Genomic DNA, 23,262 nt, shown 5'->3' on the forward strand with positions numbered 1-23,262 from the left:
AATAGACATTTTCTGTATAGAATAGGGAAGAATGCCACGCAAGCCACCAATGAAATTTGGGAAGTTTACGAAGACGATCCTGTATCAGTTCGTGCAGCACAACAATGGTTCGCTCGCTTCCGTTCTGGAAATTTCAATTTGCACTGATGAAATAATGCTTCTAGCGGAAAAATGGCGGAAAGTGGTCAAACAAAATGGTATATATTTTTTTATTTATTTATTATTATAAAAAATAAAAACAAAAATAAGGATTCCGATTCTGTGGTACTTTAGTGTATTTCCCTGGCTTTGATTCTTGCAAATTTCAAGAGTATAAACTATTCGGTTACAACCGAACTTAGAACTTCCTTACCTGTTTGACATGAAAATTGTTTGACCATATACCTATTTGATGCTTTTTTAACATTGCGTAGTTGTAGTAACCCATGTATATTTTGTATTCTCTCAACACTCAGTCACTTAATTTTATAATTTTTTAAATTTGTATGTAGTGTCTAATTTCAGTTGCAATAACTCCTTGTTAGTATTTGGTTCCCTAGTTATTTTCACTAGGAGAACTAAAATATATTGTGTCATCGAATACAATGGGACTTTCATGTTTTTGAATATTTGCAAAGGTTGTAAAATGGATTTCGATTTCACAATCTTATAGTCTGCTGGTAATCAATATCTTTAACCACATTCGTCTATACACAAATGTACAAATTCACATACTCGGTCTGCATTATTTCCATTTGAGCGACTTATGCTCTTACTTTTGGACTGCTTTCTAATAAAAAAAAAAAAAAAAAATCATTGATATAAAATAGCTTGTCCGAACTATAAAAATTCACGAATTTGTCAAGTGTACTTCGAGTTCACCTCTTGAAAACTGAAATAAGAGACAACTTATATTATCATATAGTAATTCTTATAATGTATTTTATAATAGTTTTATTTATGTTAAATATATGTATATGCTTCTGTTGTTTATTTGTAATTGCTTAATAACAGTAAAATGATTTCTGTTGTTTATTGGATCATGTGGAGCATACTTAATTATACGATAATTTAGGAATTACATGCACAAAACAAATATCAATAGCAAAATGAAAAGCTTCTTGGTCGTCGGAGTGAGTTTAATAAAGCAAATTCAAAAATTTATTTCGAACATCGGTTCAATTTTGCTACAAATCAAATTTCTCCATCAAAACAATTACAAAGAATGCGACGAGAACAAAATTTTTTTTATTTCCTCTTAACAATATTGACACTGGTGGTTTATATTAGTAATAATATTGTGAGTTAGATAATCAATGTGATTTTATTTCTAAAACGAGAGTGGTAATATGCAAATCTTTTGAGCACCCATTCAATATTAGTTGTAACAAGAGAGGAAGTAAGTAGAGTTTGCAGGTTGTTGACGTTCCCAAACAGCCTGCGTATAGTATGTTGGAATTAGGAAATCTTAAATGGACAACTGGTTAGGTAACATACATTTCCGGCTGAACCTTATTTCAATGGCTTAAACTGCTTTTATCGAAATTTAACAACGTCGGTCACTTATAGCGTTGGTGTTTCTATTTTCTAAATTTCCACTCAAATTACACTGAAGTTAATTTCCATTAAGGTACATACACATATTAATGTAATAGGTTTTTATTTGTTAATATATTGTTTTCTTCTACAAATTCTATTTATTTCTGAAGATGTGAAGCGCGACGAAACAGCATTTCGCAGATCAACATTAATCGTGTGTTTTTCTTTAACCGCAGTATCGATTTAACATTGAATTGTTAACGACAAATCCTTCATGTTAATCGGTCATTAAAGAGTTGCACATAGCAATCACATTGCTATTTTCACGAATATATTGTTGAGTTCTCCATTTCGAGATTTGCCACTTTTATTCATACAGTTTTGTTTTTGTTTTTTGTTTTGCTGCCATAAGTGCAACTACATCTTTCTTTGATGTGTTTGTTTTTGTTGCAATGTTTAGCAACACAACTTATCCGACTGAAAAATATGTGCGAATGTGTATGATTTTTGTTTTTATGTATTGTATATTATGCATTATATATATGTATTTTAAATTTTAATATTTAATTTTTTTTTCTTCGAATTTTATTTCAATAAAACATTGTAGACGCTGCAGTTACAGTTCCTCTTCCTACTGCACTAGCAGCTGCAGTTGATTTGCGTGTTGTAGCTGCTGTGGCGGATGGCTAGTCGATGAAACTTTGTTCAACACAAGCTTTCACTCGCTTCTCATATTCGCGACGATTCTCTTTATAGAGCTGAGCAGCTGTGGAATTAGCTGGTGAATTTGGATTCGGATCACTTAATAGAGACTAAAAATAAATATTCAAAAAATTGTTTAAATAAGTTTTAATCATTTGTTAACGTGCTGGGAATATTATGGTACACACCTGTATAGATGTTAGAATAGCTGAAACATCATATGTGGGACTCCATCTGTTTTGCAAGATGTCCAAACAAATTCCTCCATCTGCATACACATTCGGATGAAATACTTTTGATACGAATCTAACCGTTGGCGGTTTATTTGGATACTCTTCCGTAAATTCTATTGTTAATTTAAAGGTACCGTCTTCGAATGGGGTGTCGTGTGGACCGAAAATCACAGCATTCCAAATCATAATATTGTTATCTGTTGGCGCTCCAGAAACTCCAGTTGGTGGATCTTCTTGAAGTCTGCAATAAAAGCAAAGATAGTGAATGCGGTACATTTTTATTATCGGAAAATAATTTTTGTAAATGTGTTTTTTAATTACAGGCAAAATTCTCATTTAAATGAATTGCATAGACCTTTTGAACCATATAATATATGTATACATACAGTTGCGTGCCACTAATTAACAATGACATGCCTGTGTATATAATTTGCAACTATTATGTACTTGATTGACTCTTTAATATTATATAAAAGCATGCCTCTCGACTGTCAAAACTCTTATTAAAAATAGTATATTCTGAAGAAATTGAGTTTTATTGAAAACGTGATAAAAAGCGGGGTGCACCACCAATAATATTGTTACAAATTAGCATATTTTATGCGCTGTTTTTCTTATAATAATTAAATTATTATTTTTATTTTAATAATTATTTTTATTGAAAATTGCTAAATTTAATATTTTTAGTGAAAAAACTATTGGTAAAAGGAAATATTGAGTTGAAGCTACTATGGCAGTTATCGTCCAGTTGAGAGAATATGGACATATGTAGAACATATGGTGAAATCGCAAATTAGTTCAAAATTTCTTGTTGTTATTGTTGTTTTATTGCGATGGAAAACATTGCTGAAGTATCTTCGAGGCATGGCGCCGGTTAAAAATCCGGGTCCGTTCCGGTTTCTTCGACTTGACTACCGTGGGAACGGAATTGGTAATGTTCTTGTGTAAGCATTTAATTCATAATATGATTCTCGAAATGTTTCAGATCTTTCACTGTTTGGAAATTTTACAGGTATTTTTTTCATAAAATAAGATTTCATCCTTCAATACTTAAATAATTGTTACATATAGTTAGGGGTTTCATATAGTCTAATAAAGTTATAAATTTTAACGAACAGATAACATTAAATATTAATCATACATATGAATACATATCGTTACCTGAAATGCAAAATAACGTATCATCAAAAATTCGAAATTGAGTATCTTATTGATTACGATTTACCACTTCAAATTACATACATAATATTATATTTGTCTAACATTTTCAGGTTCTGCGCTCATATATCAACCAGTTTTAACCAATATAAAAACTTTTTTTTTCACTCTTGTTACATTTTATTTTGTATTTCATTCACGCCACTGTAAATTTACGAAAATGTTATTACGTTATTTTGCATTTTAGGTGACGATATGTACTTATTCTTAATAATTACTTTTCATGTTGTTTAAAATTTATATTTTAACATTAGTTTCCTAGATTGCAGTTTTCGCAATTTTCAAATAATGTATTAGGAGGCCCCAATAATACCGCATTCAAATCAGAAAAATTAGCTTCGTTGGGACTTTGAAACAACAATTTCATTTCTAGTTTTCAAATTGAAACGTAGTAATATCAAATAGCTCCTATATGTACTTATTTGGCTTTTAACATGTTTATATACTTGAACTAATGTATAAGTTCTGCGAAAGATTTATGGTCCTTTGCGCGTTGGCCACGGCGAATATCGCATTCGATGGAACGATGAGCTGTACGAGTACGAGATATACGACGACATTGACATAGTTCAGCGAATTAAAAGACAGCGGCTACGCTGGCTAGGTCATGTTGTCCGGATGGACGAAAACACNCATGTTGTCCGGATGGACGAAAACACTCCAGCTCTGAAAGTATTCGACGCAGTACCCGCCGGGAGAAGCAGAGGAAGAGGAAGACCGCCACTCCGTTGGATGGACCAAGTGGAGAAGGAATATCTAATTGGCGCCACGTAGCGAAAAGAAGAAACGACTGGCGCGCTGTTGTTAACTCGGCTATAATCGAGTAAACGGTGTCTACGCCAATCAAGTAGAAGAAGAATGTATAAGTTAATTATATTTCAGGTCAAATATATACTAAAAAATAATACAACACAGCAAAAATTTGGTAAACATTTGTTTTGTTTCATTCTTTAAGCACAGCACATAGGAATATACATATGTGCGTGCCATGAAGTTCCTCTTAGTTGTTGTTGTGTTGTAAGGGCAAAATTCTGTTGTTGTTGTCGTAGCTTTCCTCTTAGTTCTTTCACCTCAATAATATGTAAATAAACATTTTTTTTATATTTATACATTCACATAGATGTTTACACATATGTGTATATACATATGACCCATCTTTTATTATGCAGTCGTATACTATAATATTATACAAACCTAATTTAATAGAGTAGACATAAGCGAATCTTTAAATTTTCAAGAAGAAAAATGTTTATTCTCTTCAAATTTTTGCACAACATATTCACTTCGCTAATGATGTATTAATATTTCCACAGTACAAATATTTCAATAGAACGTAAACGGATTCTATGTATGCCAGTATTAGCGTACCACGCATCCTAGAAATAGAGACTATGAGGCGCTGGCAATGGTGAAATGATAATCTTTCGCAAACACGTAATTGGGTGGTTTTTGTTCAGCAACACTTTTTTCATATCGGTCCTGAGGTTTTTTATGAGGTTGATAAAAAAAAATATAGATTCTGAGAGCAAAACTTATGTCGAAGTCCAAATTTTATTGTTTGCTGTTGTTGTTCTTCTTGTTGTTGTAGCGGCAGAATTCTGCCGAGTTGACAGTCCTTGGCCGGATTAAAATCCGGGTCCGTTCCGGTTACGTAGACCCTACTGTCGTGGGAACGGGGTTATTGGTACGTAACCCCCACAATGGTACGTAACCCCTAACCAATTAACAACAAAAAACGTGCAGAGAAGAGTGTTGTTATTGACTAAAACGCATGTTGAAAAAAGACTTCGATACGTCAAAAAACATTTAAATTGGTATTCGAGAAAACGCCAGAACATTTAAGGGTCGGACGAATCTTTTGATTGTTAAGTATAACGGAAAGAGATCGCGTCAATATATAAGACGGCTCACCCAATAATGAATACCAGCCGAAATAATAGGTTGTCAAAAAAGTCTTGCGGTGTTTTTATTGAATTTTTTTTTTCAATTTTTTTTTGATGACTCATGCCCAGCTCTTGAGTGATGCTACGGCTGCTACTATGCCGGTCTCTTTCGACCAATTCAGCGATTTTATCGCAATTTTCGACGATAGGCCTTCCGGAGCGTGGCGTTTTCGTCCACCTCTACACCAGAACGAAAACGTTGAAACCATCGTTGTGCGGTGAAAATGGAAACTGTATCTGGTCCATAAACTGCACAAATTTTATTGGCGGCTTGCGATGCATTTATGCCTTTATCGTAGTGGTACTGTAATATACGTCGTACTTTCTCTTTATTTTGCTCCATGTTTGCGACGCTATAACTCTCGAACGACTTAAAAGAAACGACAATCAATCAATCACGTGTTAGAGCGTGAAATGAGCTTTCCAAAAAGGTATAGCATGTCCCGATGCGACGAATAAAACTAGAACTACGCGCTCTCAGTGCCAACATCACAGTTTGGTCAGGCTTTTCTTAGCAAGGTGTGGACCCATTTATTCGATTAAGGAAAATATGATTGATGACGTCGAAATACTCGCGAAAACCATGCACCATGATGCACGATATTGACGTCGAGCAATGGAATCGATGGCATGTGTTCAAAGGTAAACGACTGCATTTTCGCTCTATCTCGTTTCCTCACTGCGCTGACTGACTTTTTAGATGCAACTTTTGATAGTGTATGCTCCTTCACTCCCCATACTACCGCGATTACAAGGTACAGAGCCGCAACAAAATCCTCAAGTCGTTAGCCGGCAGCACATGGGGAAAAGACAAAGAAAGGTTGTTGGCAACATGCAAGACAATGGATATTGTAGCAGGTTAAACTCCTACTTATCCAGAATAGACCCCGACATATCCAATACATGTCCTGCATGCAACGAGTCTCCGCATGACACTGGCCTCCTCTTTACATGCCCTGCCATCCCCACTCATCAAACACCCCTTTCCCTTTGGTCCGATCCCGTCAAAACAGCACGTCCCCTGGGCTTCCCGCTAAATTACGTCGACGACAACATGGATAACCCTTACTATCCGAACGGGGATTGATAAACCGTTATAACAACAACAACGTTCCAGCAGAATAACACAAGTTGCTAAAGGGTGATCTGAGGAAATGTCAAGGTAATGGAATGGCCGCCACAGTCCCTTGACATCAACCCCATCGAAATTTCTTGATGATTGGGAGGTAAGCCGATATCGGCCACGCAACTATGGGAGGCTTTGCAGAGCGCATGGGAGTCTATTTCTATTGAAAGATAGCAAAAAATTTTTGACTTAATAACACGATCTCGCATGAGCTGCAATACTACAAAATAAAGGTCACACAACTAAATAACAATTTCATAAAAAGACAAACTGGAATTAAAAAATAATAATAATAATAGAAATATATTTATTATCTTTTTGTCGAAATTTTGTGCTTTAAGTTGTTACACTACTAAGTTTTTGACCGCCTCAAAATTCTCATAATTTTTTTTGGATATATTTATAATTCTTTGAAATTAGTTAAACAATTACTTTTTTTGTTATTTGTTTAACTTGCTGTTAGAGATTTTATGGTTCCTTTTCTACATTTGCGCACTACTCACAATTTCACTGCAGTTTATGTTATCCGGATATTTAAAACTATTTAATTTTTAAGATTCTTTTATTTTGAATTATATTTTATTTCCAACAATTTCTTGGTATTTGGCTTTTTGATTTTAGTACCACAACAAAACGTACCAAATCACCAATATGTGTGTTAGAGTTTTACATACCTGAGAGTTATGCAAAATTCTAAACAATTTTAACATCAATTGAAACGGAAAAGTTTATCATATTTCCCTGGCTACGTTTATTAATACACATATTTTAATTTGAATGGGTGTAAGATATATTTATTCACAAAGTTGTGTTTATATATGAAATTTGATGAGAGCAGTAAAATAGCAGTAAAGTAATACATTTTTTTTTTTAAACTGAAGGAGATCTATACGAGGTATTAGTGCTTGGTAGCATGGCCATGATTTTTAATAACAGCAATACGCCTCTTCATAGAATCTACGAGACTCTGGCATCTTTTTAGTGGTATGTTCTGCCATGCTTGCTGCACTACGGTCCACAACTCATTGTTGTTTTTGGGTTTGTCATTCCATACGGCTTTCTTAACGTCTTCCCAAAGGTTTTCAATGGGATTGAGGTCAGGGGATTGAGCTGGCCAATCCATGACCTCAATTCCATTGATCCGAAACCACGCCTTTGCCAGCCTACTGGTATGCCTCGGGTCATTATTCTGCTGAAATATCCTTTTCAGCGGGTGTCCTCTTCAGCAAATGGTATCATAATATACTGCATTATATCCACGAATTTGTGTCGATCCGTTATGCTAGTAATCTTGTGAATTGGGACTGCACAAAAAAAAATTGGGCCTGTAAGAAAAACACACCAAACCATGAAATTCAAACCGCCAAGCTTCATAGTTTTTGTGCTGAATCTGGGGTCGTACTCTCTATTAGGGGAGCGTCTTAGATACTGAAGGGACCCTTTATCGCCGTATAGAATAACTTTCGCCACGTCTGTCCACAAAATGTTGCGCCATTTCTCAATCGGTCCTTTGTAAAATTTAAGACAACTTGCTATATGATTTTTTTTTAATAACGGTACTTATCGAGGACTGCGGACATATAAATTATGTTCATGTAGAAGTCTTCTGACTGAATGAACACCGTAGGCCAGGTTCAGTCCATTCCGAATCTCCATAGCTGACATTCTAGGTCGAGTCTTGGCACATCTTACAACTATTGGTGTAAAATTCTCGGAAAGAATGCAAATTGCGCTCCTTTTTCGTATTTTTTTTTATAAATAATTGCATTGTTAGTCGTTGTGGCTTAATACCCTACAATTCTTTCCACTCCCTTGTAGGATTTGCCGTTGTTTATGACAGATTTAATACATTCTCGTTTTTCGTCACTGCAGTGACGCGGGAAGCCCAAAAAATAGTGCATTTTTTTTTTGGTTTTTGCATTGAATAATTAATAAAAGATCTGGAAACTTACTTTTTGTTTGATAAAATTAAAGCTTTTTTATTAAAAATTATCGGTTTGTAATCATCGTTCACTACAATTCTATTGCTCGCCCATAAAAACAGATATCCCAATAAAATTGGCTTTAAAAAAGTAACGATAAGTAATTCACACTTATTGTTGTATATAACAGGACCGTTATACTTCAGAGAATACATATATCTAAAATAATGATCGACGGCAATATCATAAAAGAAACAAAATTTAAAGCAAAACTCTCTTGGCCAACAGGCACTACTATTTCAATGCTCGCAACTGTATATAATATATTGTCGTCATAATATGCACGAAAATCTAAGCATCCAGACAGATATACATATGTACATATACAATAATACAACATCCACCTATTTATATAGTATTCTAATTTTGCTACCATTATATCGAACAAACTTACACATTTGTACGTATGATGTAAATATATTTTGTCTTGAATAATATTAGGGTATAGTAATATTTTTATATGTTCGAATTATTGACCGAATCCCATGGGGAAGAACTTTCAATATTTTAAGTAACACAAAATAAAAATCTGATATCGCCTATTGTAAAATTATATATTTATATTGAAGTACTGCAAGGACGCTGGTGACATTCAGTTATTATTCACATTATTTTAGAGTTTTATATTTTCTTAGCCATTTGTAAAGCAAAAACAACAGTTTTCATATATATATATTTGCAAAGAGAATTTCGCAAATATGTGTATGTTTATGAATAACAAAATCATGATCATACTCTCAACAGATGAGTCAAGGCAGATGTCTACCATTTCTGTACCCACAAGTGGAGTCATACAAGCGTTGAACTAGGAAGTGAAAATCAAGAGGAAGCACCAAAAATATCATGTAATCAATAAACCACTTAAATCTAAAAGGATTGTTAAAAACAGATGATTTTGGATAAATACATTACAGTAGATAAATATGCACACATATTATCAACCATTACGGTTTTTTAATAATAATGTATCATGATTGGTAAAAATTTATACATAAATTTTTTGAAATTCAAAGACAATAACAACTACCATGTCATAACATGAGGCTTGGGCGAATTTTCGGGAAAGTGTAGAAGTTCCGTAAAATATAATACGTAAAACACTAGATTCACAATGCCAATGCCAATATTTCTGTGGCCAAGTAAAACGCATAACGAAGAATTACATACATAGTTGTATATGTTCAAAAATTCATGAACAAACAAAATAAAAGAGACAATGCAAAAATAAAAACCATGTGGAGAAAATATCACAAGTAATTTTTCATAAGCGCCTCTTTTAATAAATTTCTTCTGCGTTATTTCGAAAATAATTTTCACGGGTGATTCTCTACGCTAAATTGGGCTGAACTTTAGCAAGTTTCTCACTCATCGGGTTCGCGAAGATTTCCATTCTTACCTTTTAAAATCTCTCATAAGACGTCTGCGTGCGGGTGTTGACATTTTCCTTTTATTATTGTAGCGCTTTTACGCTTTTCAACAATGAAATTAACAATTTTTACAAATTTTAACTTGGCAGCGAAATTTTTTCCTTATTACACGAACACAACTAGAAATCGTTTCGTTTTACTTGTTTCTGCAATTCTTCTTTGCTGCGTTTTTATTCGTGTGTGTTACTACAGTTTCCTATTGCTTCTTCTTCACTTATATCTATATACGTTTTCTTATTGCCTTTACACTGTACGATATTCGCCTCTAGGTCAATATTGAAATTATATTCCAATTGATTCCAATGATCTTTTTCCTTGCGCGTACAATTTTTTACTAAAAGTCAACGAAATATATTGACAAATTGGATGGAATCATCAACAACACACTAGCAAACCGATAACACTTCAACAAACGACAGTAATACAAGACGAAGAAATAAACGACTGAGAAGAGACAAACAAATATATCATAATTGACAAGAACAAGCCAACTAGGTAAGGCACTTGTCAAGTCATCAGCTGACAGCATTCCAAGGCTCATATGCGTGTAAAAGACAGCAATCTGAGATATAAATGAGTTAAGGCTTTTATCTCTGTTGCACGAAATTTGGAACCCTCATTGAAACAATCAACTAGTTTTCTCTTTCATTTAATTTCTATGATGCCCGACTGTGTGAAATACGCATTCAATTATTAAAACCGTCACATATATAAATTTAATTTCTTTCTTATATACCGATTTCTTGATGAATTTAATATAGGTATAGAAACTAGAGAGTGTGTTTTCACTAACCAAAATACACTTAATTAAACATGCTTTTTGGATAACACCTAAATCAAAAATTTATTGGGCACAATACAAAATAAACCGACGACGACTACAGAGACTTTCTATGTGGCAATGCCAGAGTGGATTTAACATATTTAGTGTAACCATATCTAAAAGAAATCATCTTGGTCATATTCGAAAATTGCATAATTCCAGGAAAATCATATAACATTTAGTTATATCCGGTTGAGAATTTAAATTAAATAAAATTTTTCTTTTGCATATGTTGCGAAAGAATATATTCTTGAAATTTGAAGTTGATCCAGCAAAGAGTTTCGGAGAGTTTAGAAAACTTTAAATGCGTTTTTCGCGAAATGTGTATTTTGATAATTTCCATTTGTAAGGCATTCCGAAATCTACAACTTTTTAATAAAAAAGCACAAATAGTCTAAAAACAAATATTTCAAAAAACCCCTTCTTTTTTTTATAATCCCTTTATATATAAAAAAAAGTTAGTTTTAACTGCTGCAATGAATTAAATGTGTTTATATCATGTCATTCACTTAAAATTTGCAAATTTGTCAGGGGACAATATATCAGGTATATAGTATTTTTATTTCAGAAAAATATTTTTTATACGACAAATGTATAAAAAATGGACGGAATGTTAAGTCTTTTCATTTTTGTCATTTAGAAGCATAAATATATGCTTTCATTTACATGGAGGTTTGATATGTTTTACATTTGATATGTAAATAACTCTATATCTTAATAACTTAAGTTTCATTCGAATATTGTTTTTTTTTTATTTCATCAGCAAGTGGACTATCAACCACCTTAGAATGGCTCCAAAAGAACGATATTGGGATTTTGCATCTCCAAAAATAATTGGTACTGTGAGAACACGCACAACCAGCAATAAATCTGTAATTATATTGCAATTAGGAAATTTGCTTTATTAACTGCGTAAAATTTATTTACATTGTAAGCCATCCAGCAAAAATTTAGAAGAGCGGAAAAAGTTTGCTCGAGCTGTAAAATATAAAAATACATAATAACTATAATTATATTATGCACTTAAAACTTACATAAATGTAGTAGCCGCCAATAAGCCAAAGACCCCAACAAAACTGAAACAATATTCCTAGGCCGACTAAAATTAGCCAGGGTAGTAGCCAACCTCGTGTGCTATGGTATTCGTAAATATCGGGAAAAGTTAATAACCAAATGTGGATGACACATAAAATATGTGATGTTACCTTACTCTTATTCCATAATATACAAAATATGAAGCGATTATGAGGAGAATAAAATAGGATATGAATATTGCTCCATAGACTGGCATCGAATACCTAATATCCGTTTCAAAAAGTGGTGAATACAGTTGAGCTGATTCTCCACCCGATAACATATAACTGATCTAAAATGTAATGCTTTATATTATTGTTGCAATGAAGGTAATATTATTTGTTTACCAATGTGATAAAAACCACTGATACCGCCGCTGTATACACTGCCACGGCATAACTTCCGGTTTTCACAGAATTCGACCAAATGATTGGTGACCAGCAGGACTCCAAAACAACCATTGCGCTATAAAATAGTAACAATTATCAGAAATTGTATTTTTTAACTGGTATCGCCCAACAACGCAAATCAATTTAACCCCAGCTTTATACTCATTGAATCAACTTAGGCGTGGCTTAAGGCACGCCCTTAGTCTTAAACGCGCTGACTGCACGCATTCGCATCAATTCATACGCGGTTGGCCCATTATTAATTATTGTATACCTCACCTTTAAAATGCTTGCGCACTAATAGTAACAATTAAATTCAATTTAGGTTTTTAATAATTTTCCCCCAAAAGTAAACAAAAGTATATAATTAAAGAACCACTTGCAGCGATGAAACAAATTGGAATGAAACATGTACTCGAAATGACAACAATGTGATTAGACATATTTTGCTTTGCCAGACTCATACGAATTGAATAAGTTTTTACGAACAATTTTTGTGACATGTAAATTTAGGACATTTTTACCAAAAAAATACAAATATTATGGTTGCTAATGTTTTAGTATTTGAGGTAATGCATGTAATCTTTATTTAATTAAAAAACAAAGTTTGCTTAACTATTCGTACTAGAATATTTTGAATTTTAGTTATATGTTGAAAAATAAAAATATATGAAACGAATTGAAAACCAAACTTTGCTATCTAATGTGTTGAACACATAGAGCGCGACAGACTGCAAACGACATCTGTCAAATATAAAAATTTACACGTTCTTATGGACGAACCTATTTTAACAGCTGCACGACTACACGACTGCAGGCTGACAGTTGTCGCTCTCGCTAACTTCAATTAAATCCTATATTTGTCAAAGACAGTAGGACCACAGTAGAGTTGACAGTAGAGAGATGAGGAAGAGTGGTGATGCCACTAATATGTAAAATTACTCAAAGCTCAAACAGACCTGACGTTATTTTACAAATAAAAGCATAAAATAGCTCTGTTACATCCTTTATAATACCAATTGATAATTTAAAGCAAACATATTTACCTATTTACTTATTTTTTGCATAAAAAATTTCACTGTGCAAAAAATATCAAAATTTCATTGAAGTGCAAGTTATTAGTATGACATGCAAAATGAACAACTGCGTTGATTTGTGTACATGCCGGCCATTGTTAAGTTGCTGCCCTCTCACAAACGTTCATGTAGTAGGATTCCCAACGCCATTTTATGAGTGGCCAAAAACGATTATTTTACATATGGCTCAAGTAGCTCACGACTTCCGGTATTAGATCAAGTACCCTCAGTGTAGCCAGAGAATATCCGTTTTAAAGGCGAGCTAAAGTGAGAAGGCGAATCATCCCTCCCCATGGTTGTGCGCTGAGTTTGAGGCCCGCCACGTAAAAAATGCTCCCAATGAAAAGGAGACAACAGCCTCTTTTGAGAGATCCTCTTTGGAATGCACTTATGAGAGCTGTCCCCGCCATGATGTCAAAAACGTGCTTGGCAACTTTAACGCCAGGATGGGCAAAGAAAGTATCTGTGGCACAACGGTCGGTAAATTCAGCCTCCATCATGAAACATCCCAAATGGTTGGAGGCTGATGGACTTCCCCTTAACCCGAAATATGGTTATCTGTAGCACTAGATTCCAGTGTAGAAAAATTCATGAACTACTGACTGACTGTATCCGGATCCAACCAAGATTGATTTTGTTTTGATAGACGGAAGATACGTCATCCGTGTTCTAGGTGTGCATATGCTCCGGGGTTATAAAATCAACTCGGACCACTATCTTGTTGCAGCAAACTGATACGGCTGTGTAAACTGACGTTGAGCAATAATACTCTGGTAGTGAACTACCACACCCAATTGCTTCGCTTCCTTATCCACTCTGGAGAAAGCAGCGTAAGAAAGCAGCTGTACATTCTTATAGATGATAGTACCTTCTCTATTTAGTTCAGCAGCTCGGATTATTTTCACCAACGGCAGATTGAAAAAGTCGCACGATAAGGAATCGCCTTGTCTGAAACCTCGTTTGGTATCGAATGGCTCGGAGAGGTCTTTCCCGATACCGACATAGCTTTTGGTGTTACTCAACGTCAGTTTACACAGCCTTATTAGTTTTGCGGGGATACCAAATTCAGACAATGCGGCATAAAAGAAGCTCCTTTTCGTGCTGTCGAAAGCAGCTTTGAAATCGACGAAGAGGTGGTGTGTGTTGACTCTCCTTTAACGGATCTTTTCCAAGATTTGGCGCTTGGTGAGTATCTGGTCGGTTGTTGATTGGCCAGGTCTAAAGCCACACTGATAAGGTCCAATCAGTTTGTTGACAGTGGGCTTTAATCTTTCACACAACACGCTCGGTAGAACCTTAAATGCGATATTGAGGAGGCTAATCCAACTGTAGTTGGCACAGATTGTGGGGTCTCCTTTTTTTGGATTGGGCATAGCACACTTAAATTCCAATCGTTGGGCATGCTTTCGTTCGACCATATTTTAAAAAGAAGCTGATGCATGCTCCTCAGTTCTTCGCCGCCGTGAGTATGAAGTGTCTGTCTGCAAATACGTCTCACCTCCCTCTTCAACTCTCGGTATCTATCCCAACCCGCACGTGTTATGGTCGATCGCAACGTTGGGAGGTAGGCAGCCTGTTTTCTCTCCGCTGCGCCCCGGCACTTCTCGTCGTACCAGCTGTTCTTTTCCATTTTCGAAAACCAATTGTTTCGGTTGCAGCTGTACGTAAGGAGTTTGAAATGCCGTCCCATAGTTCCCATATACAGAGTTGTTGACGAGTGCTCTCAGAGAGCAGGAGTGCAAGCCGAAAGAAAATCGTTTGACTATCTGTTGTGATTGTAGCTTTTCGACGTCGAACCTTAAATGTGTTTGTTGACGTGCGCTTTTTGCTCCACAGAGGAGGGTGCGAATATTGGCTGAACCCCGGCCGACTGTCGTGGGAACGACGGAAACGTTTTCTCGTTATTTGCGACAAATTCTCTTTTAGGTCCTGCAACTCGAGTCAAGTTTTTCCGCCTTTCTTTTCACTACATTTTCCCAAATGTTGGAGCGGTTCGGCTGTCTCGAAGTTCCTGACTTATCAATATCTATTATAGCTTCCGGGTCGGAGGGCGTTTGAATTACAATAGTTGTAGTATGATTTGCTTGTTTCTATTAGTAAAGCAAAAGTTAATAACTTTATATTAACAAATGTTAAATTATTACGTATATACATACCTTTTGAGCTGGTGTTTCCACTGTACGATATCTATTCTGTTTTTTTAATTTGTTAAAGATGTTTTTGAAATTTTTGATTTGCAGATATTGCATTTTGCATATATTTCGTCTACCACCTCAAACATCTGCCATACTTCACTTTTTTTCCTTGCTACATTTCCAGCCATTATTAAAAATTATAAGAACGTTAAACTCAAAACTTCAAACCGCTATGACGAAAAATAGCATATACGCATACGTAGGTATTTACAATACCCTGAAGAAAGCTGCTACTTTTCTGCTATTTGCTATTGTGATCGCATGTACTGTGCTATTAAAAAGCCACAGTTTCACAAGCTTATTCTGATCTGCTATCGCAATCGCAATCGCAATTCACAAAATCAAACTGTTATCGCAAATCACAGTTTCGAACTGCTATCGAAAATCACAGGTTCGAATGCTATCGTAATTCACAGTTTCGAACTGCTATCGAAAATCACAGGTTCGAATGCTATCGTAAATCGCAGTTCAATCACATTGAAATAATCACCGGTAGTGAAATATCGCTCATCATTAGTGTCTACGCCAATAAAAAAGAAAAAATAATTTCACAGCAACAACACCGGGAGGTGACATTAATATCGCAAACAACAACAATAGCGGCAGTTATAATGTAGTCGAGTTTACGGACTTTCTTTATACATATGTATATATTTTCTTTTTGCTTAATTAGAATTTCGAATCCTGCAACAGTGGTTAATAGCAGAAACAGTCAAAAACGTAGAATCGTGGCGCGTGTCAGCTGATACGACCTATCTCATGGGCGCGCAATGTAAGTGAACCGTGAAAAATGCTACTCCCATCTCTCTTTGCCGTATGATGCCGTGGGAATGGAAACAAACAAAGATGGCTGATTTCTGCGTTTTTACCACGGGCTCAACTTTTGGCACATTTTGCTCGATAAGTAAGGAAAAGGAAGGAAGGAAGGGAGTAGCGTCCTTGACTGTTTCTGCTATAAGTCCATACCAGTTTATGTTGCGAGTATCAGTTGCATACTTTAACTACTTTGGAACTAACAGCTAAATGTCTATCAGTATGTATGCATGTATCAAAATACCAACCAAGAACTATATACATAATATATCAGTATTAGTATCAGTATGTCGACAACCGTCGCAAATAAAATTAATAATAATAACAATATGTTTGATAGATGCCCCATGTGTGTCAATTGTCACTGACTGTGACAAACCCAAAAAGTTGCAACTTTAACAGACAAAATTGTGGTTTTATGGTTCTTACTTTGGACTTATGGGAGTGTTGTTCCTGCTGCCGCGCTATTGGTTAGATGTCGGTGGTTTTGGAAATACGTATAGGAGAGTTCTTGTGGAACTTACTGGGAGCATAAGAGTGATTGGATAAACATCTTGTAATATAGTTGTAAGTTTGATTTGTCTTATTTAGTGGAAGGCTTAGCCCCAGGTAATATTTTTGCTGTTAAAGAGCCCATATTTTTTTTTTTTTTTTTGCATACTATGTTTCTAGCCGATAAACCTATAAAAGGTGATGAGCTTTAGCTCATTGGACTGTTCGACGAGCTGATCATTACTAATATTTAACCTCAAATATTAGGGTTTGGAAATGGCGATGTTTAAGAGCTTATTTAAATTCTAACGGAAAACATTTTTATTGTAAAGTAACTGTAGTTGAAACAATTTTGGTAATAAATTTGCACGATTTGCAAACTTTGTACCGAAGTAAGTCCGTTTATTATGAAATGGGAAACCAAACTGAATGTACATATATCAAGTAACAGCTGTCAAGAAGACCAATCGAGTCTTCTTCTTCTTTACAGGCGTAGACACCAGCACCAGCCGATTCCTCTTTTTGCAATGTGGCGCCAATTGGAAATTCCAAGCGAAGCCAGGTCCTTCTCCACCTGTTCTTTCAACGGAGTGAAGGTCTTTTTCTTCCTCTGCTTACCCCGGCGGGTACTGCCTCGAATACTTTCAGAGATGGAGTGTTTTCGTCCATTCGCAAAACATGACCTAGCCAGCGTAGCCGCTGTCTTTTAATTTGCTGAACTATGTCAATGTTGTCGTATAGTATATCTCATACAGTACTCATAGTTCCATCGAATGCGATATTCGCCGTGGCCAATGCGAAAAGGACCATATATCTTCCGCAGAACCTTTCTCTCGAAAACTCGTAACGTCGACTCATCAAAAACTGTACTCAGTCCGAAGCAGCACCTGTTGGCAAGAGTTATTCTGCATTGGATTTCGAGGCTGACACTGTTGTTGGTGTTAATACTGTTTGTTTGATGAAAGGAAATATCGTCTTGTCCTCGTCCACTACCAGACCCAATTGCTTCGCTTATTAAATTCATTCTGAAGGAAACACAACTAACGGCGTGGTTGGCAAATAATATGCTTGGTATCGAACGGCTCAGAGATCTCTTCCGATCCTGACGTAGCTTTTGAAATCACTCATCGTCATTTTACACAGCCTTATTAGTTTTGCGGGGATACCAAATTCAGATATCGTGACATTAAGACAGCTCCTTTTCGTGCTGTCAAAAGCATCTTGAAATCGAAGGAAGAGGTAGTGCGTGTCGATTATCTTTTCACGGGTCTTTTCCAAGATTTGGCGCATGGTGAATATCTGGTTAGTTGTTGATTTTCCAGGCCTAAAGCCACACTGATAAGGTCCAATCAGTTTGTTGACGTTTCAATTTAATCTTTCACACAATACTCTCGATAGAAACTAAGGTGTGATTTTGAGGAGTCTTATCAGGCGGAAGTTGATGCAGATTGGGAGATCTCCCTTTTTGTGGATTGGACAAAGTATACTAAAATTCCAATCGTCGGGTATGCTTTCCTCCGGCCATAACCTACACAGAAGCTCTTCGCCGCTTTGTTTGAATAGCTCGGCCGACAATACATCGGCCGCGCCACTTTCTTCAGACTGGTACTTACTATTTGAACTTCTTCATAGTCGAGCAATGGAACGTCTGCTCCATTGTCATCGATTGGGGAGTCGGTATCGCCTTCTCCTGGCTTCATGCTTTCATCGCCATTCAACAGGCTGAAGAAGAGCTCGCTCCATAATTTTAGTATGCTTGAGCATTAGTCACTAGATCACCTTTGGAGGTTTAACAAGAGTATGCTCCGGCCTTGAAAACTTCTGTTAGTCACCGCATATTTTCGAAGAATTTTCGAGCATTACCACCCCTCTCTTTTTTTGTCCACAAACATCGAACCACACCTCTAAAACAAACACTGTTTATAAACGGCCAACGAGTTGGATTGAAAACACTTTTATTGTTAAGGAAAAGAGACCTTTTATGAACAAAGCGGCGGGGGCATGCCCAACAATTGGAATTTAAGTGTGCTATGCCCAATTCTTAAAAAAGAAGACCCCACAATCTGCGCCAATTGTGTATGGCCAGTGTGGCTTCAGACCTGTCAAACCAACAACCGACCAGATATTCACCAAGCGTCAAATCTTGGAAAAGACCCGTTAAAGGAGAATAGACACACACCACCAAACCAAAGGAGGTTTCAGACAATCGTGCGACTTTTTCAACCTGCTTCTGGAGAAAATAGTATGATATTGATATCATCGGCCTCAACACCCGCGCCGTTAGTTCTGCTTTCTCCAGACTGGACAAGGAAGCAACACAAATGGGTCTGGCAGTGAACGAGAGCAAGACGAAATATCTCCTGTCATCAAACAAACAGTCGTCGCACTCGCGCCTTGGCACTCACGTCACTGTTGACAGTCATAACTTTGAAGTCGTAGATAATTTCGTTTATATTGGAACCAGCGTAAACACCACCAAGAATGTCAGCCTAGAAATCCAACGCAGGATAACTCTTGCCAACAGGTGCTACTTCGGACTRWGTAGGCAATTGAGAARCAAAGTCCTCTCTCGACAAACAAAAACCAAACTCTATAAGTCACTCATAATWCCCGTCCTGCTATATGGTGCAGAGGCTTGGACGATGWCAACAACDGATGAGTCGACKTTGCGAGWTTTCGAGAGAAAAGTTCTGCGAAAGAYTTATGGTCCTTTGMGCGTTGGYCACGGCGAATATCGCATTCGGTGGAACGATGAGCTGTATGAGATTGGAAGGACCAGGTGGAGAAGGAACTGTCTACCCCAATTAAGAAGAAGAAGATCTTTTATGACGACTTTTATTTTGATTTTATCGGTCGGTTTAAGTGACAGGTAAATGTTATTAGTGATTGGATGATGGAGCCGTGTAGAAGTTCACGCAAGTGAAGAAAGTTCTTTGAGGCGAAACGATTCTTTTACATATGGCTCAAGCAGCTCAGGTCTTTCGGCCTTAGACCAAGTATCCTCTGTGTAGCGAAAAAGACATCCGTTTGAAGGCGAGCTAAATGAGCATGGCGAACCCAAGGATGTGCGATAAAAAAATACCCCGAATGAAAAGAACACAACAGCATTTCGCGCTGTTGTAAACTCGGCTAACCAAGAAAGAAAGGTGAGATCTGGACTGTATCTTTGGAGACTTTCGCAGATTGTGGTATGATCTTGGACTATAAGCTATGCCAAATTTCGTAAAAATATACTGTAAAATGAAAAAGTTTCGGTACAAGAAATTGATTTTGTTCAATCAGTCTGTAGTCCAATATCGGCGGTTCCGACATATGATCAGCTTGTTGGGGAGAAAAGGATGTCTCTGAAATTTTATATCGGTATAAATTGTGTATATTTAATTAACTATACATAGAGGGTTTTAGTAAAAACAAATGCCAAATTGAGGTAAGCAATAATGGTATATTCGCTTAGTAAATTTAAGTAAAATAAACTAATTAAATAATTACATTAAGGGTCTTAAAAATATCATCGAAATCTGTAAAGTTTCTTTAGCAATTTCTTTTATCACATTCTCATTAAGTATTTTTACTAGACATTTGTATCGAGGCAGATATTAAGTTAGTGTATTCAAGGTACTTACTTATATTAAAGGAAAAACATCCTTTATAAAAATTGTGCCTCTGTGTAACTTTTGTAAGTTTCCAAACTTCAACTGACACTGGAATTTACGTAATAGTAAAATGTGGGCATTTGTTGGTTTTCATAAAGTTCGGCGGTGACAAAGGTTGGAACCACAATATCTTTATCTACCAATGGTAATTAATAAAGTTGGATTTAAAGCTTAAATCCATTAATACAATATTAGACAAATTGAAGAAGAAAGGAATAAGGAAGAATTTTTTCTATTTGAAATGTAAATTTTGTGAAGCAAACTTTAAAGCAATTTTTTATATTTTAAAGACAGCTCACCAAAAAATTTACTTTAAACTTATGGCCAATTCACATAGAACCTTTCCTTTGCTTTGAGTCAGACATTTGTTTCGACTGTATAGTTCGATGTACGCTTATATGAGTCCCTTCCCAGTTCACATAAAAAGTTTTCCATGAAGTTTTTACACTTTATTAGAGAGAAACACTGGAATGTTCATTGTGGCACACGCAAATAAGCTTCGCTTCGCTGTTTCAGTATGAACTTGCATGCAAAGAGATGAATGTTGTATGTGAATGGGTCTTTAGTTTTTAAATACTTTCAAGATACCTCAATTCTTAATGGTATTAACGCTTGAAAACACAGATACCATAAACAAATACCTTCACCTATGAAACTATGATTGAATTTTATAGCTTAACTCCATTTTATTTGACGGCTTTAAGGTAAAAATAAGTTAAAATAGTATACTTATATAACACGTTGAGACGTTATGGAAATTAAAATAACATAAATTGGGAGAGTTTAGGTTCAAGGTAAAGTTGTCTGTAAAAAAACCAAAAAAAAGTTAAATATTCATAGCTGACTGTTAAAACAAAAAGTAAAAGTTAAGTAGATTCAAAGATGAATGCCCCCCGGAGCGATCGTTTGAGTTTGCTGAATACAGAAGTCACACGGAGCTAAATCAGGCGAATACGGTGATTGCGGCATGATATTGATTTCAATCTCATCATCTCGCGACAAACTCACGAAGAATCAATGCAGTATTGAATACGAATAGCTTCGCGCAAACGACGACGACATCTTCATAATCGAACAAAACTGTCAATACAACCTTGATTTTTGACCCGCTTTGACGTGCTGTTTTCTGCTTCGGCTCTCCTTTACCACGGTATTCGGTCATCCTCCTCCAGGTCGTAAGCATTGATCCAAGATTCCAAGACTCTTCGCTAGTAATAATATGTTTCATTATATCCTGGTTGTGGGGAAGAATTCTTTCACAAATGCTACGGGACAACAGCCGCTGTCTTTTAATTCGCTGAACTATGTCAATGTCGTCGTATATCTCGTACAGCTCATCGTTCATTCGCCGTGGCCAACGCGCAAAGGACCATAAATCTTTCGCAGAACTTTTCTTTCGAAATCTCTCAACGTCGACTCATCCGTTGTTGATATCGACCAAGCCTCTGCACCATATAGTAGGACGGGAATTATGAGTGACTTATAGAGTTTGGGTTTTGTTTGTCGAGAGAGGACGTTGCTTGTCAATTGCCTACTCAGTCCGAAGTAGCACCTGTTGGCAAGAGTTATCCTGCATTGGATTTCTAGGCTGACATTGTTGGTGGTGTTTGCGCTGGTTCCAAGATAGACGAAATTATCCACAACTTCAAAGCTATGACTGTCAACAGTGACGTGAGTGCCAAGTCGCGAGTGCGACGACTGTTTGTTTGATGACTGGAGATATTTCGTCTTGCCCTCGTTCACTGCCCGACCCATTTGTGTTGCTTCCTTGTCCAGTCTGGAGAAAGCAGAACTAACGGCGCGGGTGTTGAGGCCGATGATATCAATATCGTCAGTTTGTTGACGGTGGGCTTTAATCTTTCACACAATATGCTCGATAGAACCTTATATGCGATATTGAGGAGGCTTAACCTACGGCAGTTGGCGCAGATTACGGGGTCTCCTGTTTTGAGGATTGGGCATAGCCTGTCTCTTATACACATCTAGATGTGTATAAGAGACAGGCGCGGGTGTTGAGGCCGATGATATCAATATCGTCAGTTTGTTGACGGTGGGCTTTAATCTTTCACACAATATGCTCGATAGAACCTTATATGCGATATTGAGGAGGCTTAACCTACGGCAGTTGGCGCAGATTACGGGGTCTCCTGTTTTGAGGATTGGGCATAGCACACTTGAATTCCAATCGTTGGGCATGCTTTCGTCCGACAATATTCTACAAAGAAGCTGATGCATGCTCCTTATCAGTTCTTCGCCGCCGTGTTTGAATAGCTCGGCCGGCAATCCATCGGCCCCCGCCGCTTTGTTGTTCTGCAGGCGAGCAATTGATATTCGAACTTCTTCCTGATCGGGCAATGGAACGTCTGCTCCATCGTCATCGATTGGGGCATCGGGTTCGCCTTCTCCTGGCGTTGTGCGTTCACTGCTATTCAGCAGGTTGGAGAAGTGTTCCCTCCATAATTTAAGTATGCTCTGAGCATCGGTTACGAGATCACCTCTGGGGGTTCTACAAGAGTATGCTCCGGTCTTGAAACCTTCTGTAAGCCGCCGCATTTTTTCGTAGAATTTTCGAGCATTACCCCTGTCGGCCAGCTTATC

At 36.5% G+C, this 23,262-nt stretch overlaps 2 protein-coding genes across 2 annotated transcripts; both read right to left on the bottom strand.

Annotated features, from left to right (window-relative positions):
- Window positions 1-1,107: 1,107 nt before the first annotated feature.
- LOC108970610 (ubiquitin-conjugating enzyme E2-17 kDa) lies at window positions 1,108-10,994 on the bottom strand. The gene is made up of 3 exons (XM_018936095.1): window positions 10,119-10,994; window positions 2,409-2,694; window positions 1,108-2,330 (listed from the first exon to the last, which is right to left on the bottom strand). The coding sequence occupies exons 1-3, from the start codon at window positions 10,160-10,162 to the stop codon at window positions 2,205-2,207; spliced, it is 456 nt and encodes a 151-aa protein (XP_018791640.1). The 5' UTR covers window positions 10,163-10,994; the 3' UTR covers window positions 1,108-2,204.
- Window positions 10,995-11,514: 520 nt separating this feature from the next.
- LOC108970604 lies at window positions 11,515-12,851 on the bottom strand. Its single transcript, XM_018936083.1, has 6 exons — window positions 12,715-12,851; window positions 12,394-12,511; window positions 12,178-12,338; window positions 12,007-12,106; window positions 11,900-11,950; window positions 11,515-11,842 (listed from the first exon to the last, which is right to left on the bottom strand). The coding sequence occupies exons 2-6, from the start codon at window positions 12,505-12,507 to the stop codon at window positions 11,756-11,758; spliced, it is 513 nt and encodes a 170-aa protein (XP_018791628.1). The 5' UTR covers window positions 12,508-12,511; window positions 12,715-12,851; the 3' UTR covers window positions 11,515-11,755.
- Window positions 12,852-23,262: the final 10,411 nt, after the last annotated feature.

The sequence above is a fragment of the Bactrocera latifrons genome, unplaced genomic scaffold, assembly GCF_001853355.1.
Source record: "Bactrocera latifrons isolate USDA-ARS-PBARC rearing strain unplaced genomic scaffold, ASM185335v1 scaffold_301, whole genome shotgun sequence".
Classification (NCBI taxonomy): Eukaryota; Metazoa; Arthropoda; class Insecta; order Diptera; family Tephritidae; genus Bactrocera; species Bactrocera latifrons.